General features: G+C 45.9%; 1 protein-coding gene across 1 annotated transcript in view; it reads right to left on the bottom strand.

Annotated features, from left to right (window-relative positions):
• Window positions 1–218: 218 nt before the first annotated feature.
• F11R (F11 receptor) overlaps window positions 219–12225 on the bottom strand; it is a 23135-nt gene continuing 11128 nt past the window's right edge. The window contains exons 2-10 of the mRNA XM_012802688.2: window positions 4584–4652; window positions 4342–4449; window positions 4005–4148; window positions 3514–3716; window positions 3249–3351; window positions 3029–3136; window positions 2822–2834; window positions 2494–2542; window positions 219–2344 (exon numbers count right to left, since the gene is read on the bottom strand). Of these exons, the coding sequence (XP_012658142.1) occupies window positions 2309–2344; window positions 2494–2542; window positions 2822–2834; window positions 3029–3136; window positions 3249–3351; window positions 3514–3716; window positions 4005–4148; window positions 4342–4449; window positions 4584–4652 (833 nt within the window). The 3' untranslated portion in view covers window positions 219–2308. The remainder of the gene's footprint in view (window positions 2345–2493; window positions 2543–2821; window positions 2835–3028; window positions 3137–3248; window positions 3352–3513; window positions 3717–4004; window positions 4149–4341; window positions 4450–4583; window positions 4653–12225) is intronic.

Below are 12225 nucleotides of genomic sequence, written 5' to 3'. Positions count from 1 at the left end.
AGTGGCACCTGAGGCTCAAGGAGTAGGGTGCCGGCCCCGTATGCTGGAGGTGGCAGGTTCAAACCTAGCCCCAGCCAAGAAAAACATTGCAGCCATCAGGGTGTTGGAAGGATACCCCTCATCTCTTAGTTAACAAGCCAATCCGGGAAATTTTCAACGTCCAGGTCACTATGGGAGTTCCAATTCTCTTAAAATAGAACTTCAGGATTTAAACAAACTCAATGTGAAAAATAAACATTTATTACAAAAATTAATTTTGACATTCTAAAATGAAAGCATACAAGGTGTTTTCCAACTCAAAAGGGCTGAAGGGCTGCTGTAATCTGGAGGTAAATTCCAGGGCTGGTAGGAACTGACTCATCACTCAGAGACATCAATCACCTCTGCTTCCCCATGTGGCCTTTTCTCCTATCCCTCCCACCCTGTCTCCCAACCATGATACAGAACTGAAACATACTTTAAAACTCTCATCTTTACTGAACCATTTCATAATCTCTACTTTTATCATCTAGTTGGATTTATTTCCTCTGGAAATTTTACTTTTTATTGGTGCGTGACCCTTAACTGACAGCTTGATTTGTATTTTGTTTTTCTTTTTGGATCCTTAATAGAAAAAAAAATTCAATTCTGTTAGGGATTTCCAGATGAGGGGACAAAATATGGCAAAGTGGCACTTAGTATCCTCCATAGAAAGAAATAAGAAAATTCAATCCTAGAGGACCCTTTATTTGTCCTCTTGCTAAGTTAATAGCTTGGGGGGAAGGGGTTGTGGTAAATAGGAAAACAGAAATTTAAGGGCAGAGGGAAGGTCCAAACAGGGAAGAGGAAAGCAATGACAGCCAGGCCTGTCCCGCCTATTCCTGCTCACTCACACACAGGCCACCAAATGACTGGGTCTCAAAATGCCTTCTCCCAAACCCCACCCAACAAAACAGAGAAGTAGTTACTACTTTAAACTACTACTAAAGTAGCTCTATGAGTGACCTAAGAAATTCCCCCTGCCTCAGCTCTGGAGCAGCTGCTCCTATAGACTTCGGGAAGTCCCTCAATGCCCCTGGTTGGGAGGGAAGAGGGAGTCAGCCACTTTCTCCTCTCACTTGGTGGGAACAGGCCCAAGTATGACTCCCACCCCTACCCCCAAGCACAGTATCAATTCCCTCCTCCAGCATGGGAGGGCATGGCCACAAGAGGGCTCTAAAGTGAGGGCCTACAGTCCAGAAGCTCTGCCTTGAGATTAGAAGCAGGAAGGGGGACAGGGCACTGGAAACTAGTCCCAGGTTGCCAGGAAACAGGGTTTGAGGCATTTTCCTATTATATAAACAAGGGGCCCGGGACCCTCAAAGACCTCATTTCCCATACTCCCCACAAAAAGAAGCTTTGACAAACCAAGATTTTATTTGCAACAACATCCAACTAACATACAGAAACACAATCTCACCAAAGAGCTAAGAAGCCCTCCAACACTCCAGCACACATCTGATGTCAGCATACAGCTAAGACCACACACACATGCACAACAAAAAGTTAAGACTACTACACTCATCCCCACAATCTTACAGACACATCACAAAAAGGTCTGTCTGGTTGTTTCAGCCCAGGGAAGGGTGACAACTTTAGCTCCCACAGCTCCAGCTTTCTTTAGATCTGTGGCTTCAAATCTTTTTGGCTCCATGTCCCCTGAAAGCTTTCTATGTTCTCCACAACAAGGACTCCCATTCTCCTACAGACACAGTCAGCCTCAATCTGCTTGTGTTCAGGAGGAAGACAGGTCAGGAGGATCCGAGTGGTGCTTCTCTTGGGCAGAGAGAAGAGAGTGGACTCCAGAGATGAAAGAGCCTCGACGTCATCACCAAACCACCAATGCAGCCATGTCCAGTCCCCAGTCAGTGGGGCACCAGTCCTCAGTGTGAAAGCAAAGAGCATAGGACTTGGCTCAAGATCCCTATGCAAAAGCCACCACATGCCAGGTGGGTAGTGACTGCAGATTCCTGGGAATCCCGCCACTCTCACTGTCTACCTGGAAGGAGAGTCAACAGCATACCCAGGATTCCTGCCTAATCCTCATGGGGGTGGAGAATGAAAACTTTAAGTCCCAAACCACTCAGCAGTGGAAAGACAAGGAGGGGAGGCATGAAGGAAGAAGGCGCACATAGCTGACGTTATTAAAAACACATCCTAAGACAGAAGTCGGGGGCACTGTGAGTCTAGAAGACAAATAAGGCATCCTGTGAATCTACAGACATCAGGGGCTGGGGGCTGGTAGCACCTGAGTAAGGCAAGTACAGATGACAGGTGAGCCAGACCAGGGTCACACCAGGAATGATGAGGTTTGTTTGAATTCTCCCTGGGGAAATAAAACATTCAGTCAGTTCTGCACTGTCTTTAGCTAATAACCACCCCCCACCCTACCCCCTCTCCAAAGCACATAAACAGGGTAGAAACCCCTCCGCAGAGGCCCAGAGGCCCTCCCCACCCCAGGGCAGGCATACTCACTTCACTTCGAGCACTAGGCTGGCTATAAATCACCTTTTTACTTGAAGTCCTGTGGACAAGCCAAAAGATGGAGACGTTCAGTCCCCAGGGACTTGTTAACCTCCCCTTGCCAGAACTGAGGGTGTGCAGGAGCACCGAGCACTCAGCAGGGAGGGGGAGGGGGGGACAGGACAAGCACGGGGCCACAGTGAACAGGTGGAAATCTGTATGCCTTCCCTCCAGGCTGGCTGCCTCTGCTTTCAACCCATTCCCCTGGGCCCACTGAGCTTCAGACCACAGACATCCATGTTCTCAACCTCGGAAAACCCCAGGGCAGCACCTCACTCACCCTTTCTTTGCTCCTGAAAGAGAAGAAATGGGATCGTGAGTGTCAGCATGACAGAAGACAGCATGGCATGGTCAAACAGGTAATGAGTGCATCCCGGGATGGACCCATACACATACACATGGGCACAGAGTCCATACTGAGATGACACCCATGAACAGACCTTGAAATGGGGACAATACAAAGGAGAGCCTGAGGACAGATACTTACTGTCAAAGTAGCCTCGGCTATAGGCAAACCAGATGCCAAAAATCAGGGCTCCCAGCAGGATCAGTGTTATGAGGACAGCTGCCACAATACCCCCCACGTTCACCTCCACTGTGAGATACAAATGGGAAATCAGGCACATGGACGCTCATTCATGGTACTGAAGAGAAGCAGACCCCAATCCCCATCCCTAGTCTGAGCTCACGCCCTGGTGTTCACTTACCAGCTTCCATGCGCACAGCATTTGAAACCACTGATATCCCAACCTCGTTCTGTGCCTGGCAAGTGTATTCTGCAGTATCAAAGGCTGAAACAGGATCAAAAACCTGAAGGGAAGAAAACAAATTGGCTCCTGCTTAAAGAAGCCAAGTGCCCACCTCTTCTGTCTCCTGTCCCTAACCACAATTTCACCTTGTTGCTTGTTCTCCCTCCCCACCTTCAGGGGTTCTGCAACTGTGCCCCCCATCTTACCCTCACCCCATTCATACCAGCTCCCCTGACTTGGGATCTAGGACATAAGAAGAGTTGCTGAAGGCACGGTTGGTCTTGGGATCTGGAGGCATCTGTACCCCATTCTTGAACCAGTGGTATTCAGAAGGTGGAGAACCGTCTTGTTCTGAGCAGGTCAGCACTGCCCGGCTCCCAATGGTGGCAGAGGAGGGGACTTGGATTGTAGGCTTAGATGGAGCCACTACAGAGGAGGAGGAGAAAAGGCACTGAACACAGGGCAGGGGCTGCTTCCGTCTAAGTAACTGACTAGGATGACACCCCCTTCCAATCAGCTGAGCCTTCCACCCTTCTCATGCCCTCAGTTGCCACCTAACCAGAGACTCATGCCCTCTCTGGCGGTACCGTGACTCTGAACGGCACCACCCATGGGCATTCTCACCATCAATGAACTCCAAAGCTTAGCAAAGCCAGCTAGAGGATGAGGGGAACAACTGACCCCAGGCCTACCTACAAGCCACGAGGCACGTACCAAGCACAATGAGCTTGATGTTGACCTCCCCATAGTTGCCGCCTTCCTCAGAGACCATACAAGTATATGTCCCAGTGTCTTTCCGGGTCACAGAACTAAAGGTAATGCCATTCGGCGAGAAGGAAACTCGGTCCTCATAGGAAGCTGCCGGGAGAGAGGGAGAAGGGCAGGGACAGAGTGAACTGGAGAGCTAAAAGTTGATGAAGGTGGTATCCAAGCTGTGTAGGCACCCTCTTCTCCCCCAGAAAGGGAGACAGGAAGGCCGTGGACACTCGAGCTCTATGGTGTGCCACTCGCCTGGAATCCAGGCAATCAGGGTGGAGGGAGAACAACTCACCAGTGATCTTGTTGTTGTAGCAAACGAGGCTTTTGGTGTCACCTCGGACAAACTTCCACTCCACACGGGGAGAGGAAAAGCCAGAGTAGGAGCAGGACAGCATGACACCTGCAGACAAGATGAAAATGAGCAGCAGAAAAGGCCCCTGGACACACCTGGGCTGATTGCTCTCCAGCCCCCCAGGGTTCTGGGAACTGCTCACCCTCACACTCACCCTGACCACCCTCCACAGCCCAACTCACGACTATTCTCAGGAACTTTGACTTCAGGTTCAGAAGTGTACACTTCACCCTTGCCCAATGCCAGGGAGCCTGAGGAGGAAAGAGATGGGTCCCATCAGGAGTGAACAGAGAAATGCTGTGGAGAGGGAAGAGTAGACCCAACTGATGAGGCTCCTCCACACCGATCCAAAGGTGAAGGGATTCAAGAGATTCAAGCGCCTCCCAACCCTCCCACCTTCTCACCATCATCCTAAATATCTTCTTCTTCTTTTTTTTTTTTTTTCGAGACCAAGTCTCACCTTGTCCCCCTCGATATACTGCTGTGGCATCACAGCTCACCGCAACCTCAAACTCTTGTGCTTAAGCAATTCTCTTCCCTCAGCCTCCCTAGTTAGCTGGGACTACAGGTACCCGCCACAAACACGGGATATTTTTTTTTAGAGATGGGGTCTTGCTCTGGCTCAGGCTGGTCTCAAACTCATGAGCTTCAGGCAATCCACCCTCCCTGCCCTCTCAACTGCTGGGATTACAGGCATGAGCCACCGCTCCCAGCCCAAATATCTTCTTAAAATTCTTTTTGCTGCAACTGCAGTCCAATATTTTATCAATGGAACCTTTCAAGTGCAAGTTTTCTCATTTCTAATTTTTCCCCTCTGTGACTCCCCAAAATCTAATTAGCTTCCTACTATTTCAAGGGTAGCTCCCAGAATGACATTGCATGGGTCAGAGAAAGCTTCTCAACAAATAGTTGAAGCCACTTGTCAAGGCAGTCCTGGAGGGAAGCCAGCAGAAAGCTGCGGGCAAGGCAGGCAACGGAGGGAGGAAGTGTACCGAGGATAGTAACAATACTGGACATTTGTAGAGCACTGGGTGCTCTTAAAAGCATTTTCACATACATTATATGACATGTTACATCATTTGATCCTTGGAATAAGCATGACAGATCCGCAGGACAAATATTATTATCCAAATTATACATGAGGAACTGAGTAAGGCTACAAGAAGTAAGGAAACGTGCCTAAGATCACATAGCTTGTTCTGAGATGAAGCAAGGACTACAAGTGAGCTCAGGTCAGCGCATCAGAATCTTCTGCTTGGCTCGGCACCTGTGGCTCAAGTGGCGAAGGCGCCAGCCACATATACCTAAGGTGGCGGGTTCAAATCCAGCCCGGACCCACCAAACAACGATGGCTGCAACCAAAAAATAGCCTGGCGCTGTGGCAGGAGCCTGTGGTCCCAGCTACTTGGGAGGCAGAGGCAGGAGACTTACTTGAGCCCAGGAGTTGGAGGTTGCTGTGAGCTGTGATGCCACAGTACTCTACCCAGAGGGACAGCTTGAGGCTCTGTCTCAAAAAAAAGAATCTTCTGCTTGCCAAATGGAGAAAGAAAAGGTGGGCTGTGGTGAAAGTGGAGGAATTGAGGAGCAGTAAGAGGATAATAATATGGAGGGAGGCACATCAGGGTTCACAAGAGAGGCCCAGACATGCCAAACTATGGATGATTCTGGGATCACACAATGCAGCTACAAAACTGCACTTACACAATTTTTCTCATCCATGTTTTCAAAGCTCAAATGCAATAAGTACGCTTGTAGTTATAGCTTCAAGTCAGGGCCCTGTCTTTTCAGATAAATGCATAAAGATTTGTGCAATGCAAGCACATCTGTTAAACTCAATTTTCCCTTTATTTACTTTATTAAAAAAAATTTTTTTTTGAGACAGAGTCTCAAGTTGTCACCCTGGGTAGAGTGCCATGGCATCATAGCTCATGGCAACCTCTAACTCTTGGGCTCAAGTGATCCTCTTGCCCCAGTTTTTCTATTTTTATTTATTTATTTGAGACATAGCCTCACTTTGTCACCCTCAGTAGAGTGCTGTAGCGTCATAGCTCACAGCAACCTCAAACTATTGGGCTTAAGCAAATTCTCTTGCCTCAGCCTCCCCAATAGCTGGGACTACAGGTGCCTTCCACAAGGCCCAGCTATTTTTTAGTTGTAGCTGTCATTGTCAGTGTGATGCTGGGGCCAGGTTTGAACCCGCCACCTCTGGTGTATGTGACTGGTGCCCTAGCCACTGAGTTACAGGTGCTGAGCTGATTTTCCCTTTATTTAATTACTCACATAATTGAACAGTTCTTTGATCTTTCAGACTCTCCCTCCTCATCTGAAATATGAGAGGTTTAAACTAGATGCTCTATAAGGTCCTTTAGGTTCTTTTTTCTTTTGCCATTCATGTTTAAAGAGTACATTTATTTCAATCTAATATAACAACACTGTGCTGTAAGCCACATAAGTATTCTCTCCCATTGTATACACTAAGACATTAGGTGCCTAAAAGGTTGACTGACCAAACCAAGGTTTCATAGGACGAAAATGGCAGAGCTTGATTAGCATACAGGTGACTCTCTATCCCTTTTTCCCTCTTATTATACCCTTCTATATTGTAAACCAAGCTGTTTCTCAGCAAAGCTATTAGTTTAACGAACACAAACTATGCAATCAAATGTCATTCTTTTTAAAGTCTGATCCTTTTCATCTAAAAAATATTTCTAATAACATTGTTTTATATCTGTCATTACACTTTTATTTTTTCTGTTTGTTTTTTGTTTGTTTTTGTTTCGTTGTGATTTTTTTTTTTTTTTTTTTTTTAGAGACAGTGTCTCACTTTGTCACCCTCGGTAGAGTGCTGTAGCGTCACAGTTCACAGCAACCTCCAGCTCTTGGGCTTAGGTGATTCTCTTGCCTCAGCCTCCTAAGTAGCTGGAAATACAGGCACCCACCACAACACCTGGCTATTTTTTGTTGCAGTTTGGCAGGGGCTGGTTCAAACCTGCCAACCTTGGTATAAGGGGCCGGCGCCCTACTCAGTGAGCCACAGGTGCCACCCTGTCATTATACCTTTTTTTTGTAGTTTACGGCCCAGGCTGGGTTTGAACCCACCACTTCCGGCATATGGGGCCAGCGCCCTACTCCTTTGAGCCACAGGCACCGCCCCTGTCATTATACTTTTTTTTTTTTTTTTTTTGAGACAGAGCCTCAAGCTGTCCCCCTGGGTAGAGTGCCGTGGCATTACAGCTCACAGCAACCTCCAACTCCTGGGCTCAAGCGAGTCTCCTGCCTCCGCCTCCCAAGTAGCTGGGACCACAGATGCCCACCACAACGCCCGGCTATTTTTTGGTTGCAGCCGTCATTATTGTTTTGGCGGGTCCGGGCTGGGGATTCGAACCCGCCACCTTAGGTGTACGTGGCTGGCAACTTAGCCGGTTGAGCTATAGGCGCCAAGCCCATTATACTTTTAATGTCAAATTTATACTCAAGTATAGCAACAGATATGGAATTAAATCAAATAGCTTTTATTGAAAACTCTTCCTGAGGATATGGACATCTCTTACTCAGCTCTAAGAGTGCTGATAATGAAATGCCTTGACTTTTGCTCAGGCCAGCCTTTTCTGCTTTGATTATGGGAATTTGGGGGTTCCATCCCCCCATTCTTAAATTTTCCTATTGCAGCAGGTGTAACTAAAAAAAAAGAGAGAGAGAGAGAGAAAGAAAATAGTATTCTTAAATTTTATAATTTGCTACCTGTGATAGGCCCTGGAATGCTCAAACCAGATCTCTCTTCAGAAGTGAAGAACTTAACTACCCCAGCTTCTGGGAGTGCTGACAGAAGGCCCTCAACTCTCAGCCCTCTTTCAAAATTCCCAGAAACTACCTTACCCTATGGGGTATCTCCCACCAGGTACAAGGGCAGGAGCACCTAATCTTGATCAGTGAGGTGGGGGTGGGGTAAAAAGCGCCAGCTCCATCACCCAGCTCCCCGTCTAGGACAATACTGAAGGGCCACTTTCCCCAGGGTAGACTGAGGCCTCCCTGGCACTACCAGGCAACTCCACCTCTCCCTCTGCTCAATTTTGTTTCCTTCTCCTCTCCATGGGTGTGGAAACCAAGCACACTCCCTCATAAACATCTTGCACGATAACTGACATCTCAGAGTCAGCTTCCCAACAACACAACCTGAACCACCACCCAAACAGAGAGCAGCATCTATTAAACTAAAAACTAGTCCTTAAAGTAAAGACAGACACGCATGCCACAAGGTATGAATTTGACGATTATTCCTCCAACACTTCTAACTTTAAAGTTCTTTATTCTAGCATACTCTGGGAGGCCAAGGTAGGTGGACTGCTTGAGCTTAGGAGTTTGAGACCAGCCTGAGCAAGAGCAAGACCCTACCTCTAATAAAATAAATAAATAAATAAAAATAAAGCAAGGCGTGGTGGCTCATGACTGTAATCCTAGCACTCTGGGAGGCTGAGGTGGGTGGATTGCCTGAGCTCACAGGTTCAAGACCAGCCTGAGCAAAAGCAAAACTCCGTCTCTAAAAATAGCCAAGCATTGTGGTGGGTACCTGTAGTCCCAGCATCTTGGGAGATTGAGGAAAGAGAATTGCTTGAGGCCAAGAGTTTCAGGTAGCTGTGAGCTAAGACACCATAGTACTCTGCTAAGGGCAACAAAGTAAGACTGTCTCAAAAAATAAACAAATAAATAAAAGTAAAAAGTGTTTAAACTCCAGCCTACCATCTCTCTCCTATCATTGTAACTGCCTTAGAAGGACTGGCTCCTTGAACTTTTCATGCGTGGACCAGGAGAACTAGGAACTTTCTTTCACTGAATCCCATCTACATTGGGACAGTCAACTCATTCTCCTCATCCATGTTGTATTCTCTCTAGCCACATCAGTCCCACTTTTGCACTTAGCTTTAGGCCTATATTTGCCATCTTGTATGCACACACACAATATCCTACTGATACACACGGTTAGCTAAAATAAAGAAAATTTTATTTCTTCCATTGCAAAGTTGTCATCAACACCTTTTAGGCCTGCTCAGGTTTGGGGACCACGTTCAGAAAATCCATTCTCCATCCCACTGCCAGACAAAAAGCTAACATTTATTGTGCACTTAATAATATATGCCAAGAACTGTTGTCAGCACATTACAGGTACTATCATTTAATCCCTATGACAGCCTTCTGAGGTGAGTAACTTTGTTTTTACCTTTTTTTTTTTTATTTTTGAGACCAAGTCTCACTATGTCGCCCTGGGTAGAGCATGAAATCACAGCTTACAGCAACCTCTAACTCTTGGGCTTAAGCAATTCTCTTACCACAGCCTCCCAAGTAGCTGGGACTATAGGCGCCCGCCACAATGCCCAGCTATTTGGCCAGGGCTGGGTTCAAACCCACCACTCTCAGTGCATGTGATCTGCGCCCTGCCGACTGAGCTACCAGCACCACCCTATACAGCCTTCCTAAAAATGCAAATGTGACACTTGCCTCAAGCTTTTATGATGATTCCTCATCACTTATCTGATAAAATCCAAATTTTGCAGCAAGCTAAGAAAGTTCCAGCACAATATGACCCCAAGATAAGCTTATCATCTTCATCACCCACTCTACTGTTGCAAATTACCCTCTAGCAATACAAAGCTACTTAAAATTCCCAGCAAAGACGAGGCTGTTTCACAATCTCTGCCCTTGCGCATGCTATTTCAGCTATGTGGTACACCCTTTCCCCTCATTATCTGGCCAGCACTATTCATCCATATTACTTCCCGGGAAATGACCTACCACATTCCAAACCCTCACTAGAGCTTCACCTAGGCCTCTTTCCTAGGTTTTCATTATCCCATAAAGCACTTTCTGCATTAAAATGATATTATCTGGGGACAAGCATGTCTCCCATGGTAAACCCCAAGGAGCAGAACCATGTGTTATTTAATATTCTGAGTGTCCAACACTTAGCATAATGCCTGGTACAAGTTGACATTCAATAAATGTTTGCTGAACAACAAATTAGGTCATTCACAAAGACATTTCCTTGTTAAAGTTTATCTACAAGGCCCATTTTTAAAACTAATAGAAGGGTATGCCCACAATGCTACATGGGTTTTTTAAACTATTCAGTTCTCAGAAAAAAATGAAGGCTTAATATTAATCCTTTTCTTAAAATTTCTTCTATGACTTAAAAATTAAAGTGTTTTAAGAAGTCATTCTTTCCTAACAGAAGTAACAGTACTCTCTGTACATGGGCAATTCCCACCTGTTGTTTTGCATAAGGGATTGATTTCTGTACCTGGGCCACAATGTGTCTGCAGGTGTCTGCGTGCACAATGGCAGAGGCTGGTTCCCTGCACCAAGGTTGTGCATGCAGTCCACACCTTCCAGGAAAAAGTGTGCAGAGCCAAGAGTGGAAGAAGTGCCAGACCTCCTAATGCAAAGTCTAAAATAGCAGCACAAGTAGAGACAAGATGTGAAGCTATTTAAAACACCTCCATTGTCTTCATGCACACAAGAGCAACCAAGTAGGCCCATATCAACTGAGAAGATCCCCCTGGCCAGAATATTGCTCTTTTTGCAGAGGTAATCTTTAAAATTAATACAGTTGGCCAGGCACAGTGACTCATGCCTGTAATCCTAGCACTCTAGGAGGCTGAGATGGGTGGATAGCTTAAGCTCACAAATTCAAGACCAGCCCAAGCAAAATTGAGACAGCCCCCCCATCTCTACTAAAAATAGAAAAAAAAAAACACTGAGGCAAGAGTATTGCTTGAGCCCAAGTTGGAGGCTGCTGTGAGCTATGACACCATGGTATGCTACCCAGGTCAACGGCTTAAGACTCTGTCTCAAAAAATAAACAAAAAATAAGATAAAATAAATACAGTTGTTATAGACTGAATTGTTTCCCCAAAATGTCTGTTGAAGTCTTAATCCTTAGTACTTCAAAATGTGACTGAACTTGGAGACAGGGCCATTAAGCCAGTTATTATAGTAAATGAGGCCATTGGGGCATCCCCTAATCCAATCTGATTGATGTCTTTATAAAAGAGATTAGGACATACATACACAGACTCCAGGGGTGTGTGTGCAGAAAGGAATGACCAGGTAAAGAGACAGCAAGAGGGGGCCATCTGCAAGGCCAAGGAGAGAGGCCTCAGAGGAAACCAACTCCACCAGTACCTTGATCTTGGACTTCCAGCCCTCAGAACATGAGAAAATAAATGTCTATTATTTAAGCCATCTGTGGTATTTTGTTATGACAGCTCTCTCCAACTAATTCAATGAGCTAAGCTGGACATCAGCAGTGGACTTAGGGACTACAGCCTTGATTTCAAAAGGCATGTCGTTTCTGAACAGTGAAAGAATCAGCATAACACGGAAGAACCTTACAAATTTTGTCCTATACTCTTAATTCAGCATATTTGGATTCTAAACACAAATTACTGAGTATGTCCAAGAAAACCACAATAGAAGCAAACATTAAATACTAGTGCCTGATAACTCTTCTAAGCCCTCTCCTGGTTTAACTAATCCTTGCAACAATGCTGAGATATTATTGCTCTCATCTCACAAATGAGATAATAAGGACACAGAAATTAATTAGTTTGCTCAAGGTAACAAAGGTAGTAGGTGGCAGAGCTAAAATTCTAACCCAGTAGATACTGCATAAACTACTACAATTATGTAAAAAATATATATCACCATCCCAAAACTCAAGATAGACTGATTTGAACTAAATATAAAAACAATCTGTAGGCTTGGCACCTGTGGCTCAAGTGGCTAAGGCGCCAGCCACATACACCTAAGGTGGCGGGTTCGAATCCAGCC

This window comes from Otolemur garnettii, unplaced genomic scaffold, assembly GCF_000181295.1.
Source record: "Otolemur garnettii isolate 467f Iridium unplaced genomic scaffold, OtoGar3 scaffold00016, whole genome shotgun sequence".
Taxonomy (NCBI): domain Eukaryota; kingdom Metazoa; phylum Chordata; class Mammalia; order Primates; family Galagidae; genus Otolemur; species Otolemur garnettii.
This window is presented reverse-complemented; position numbering and strand designations above follow the sequence as displayed.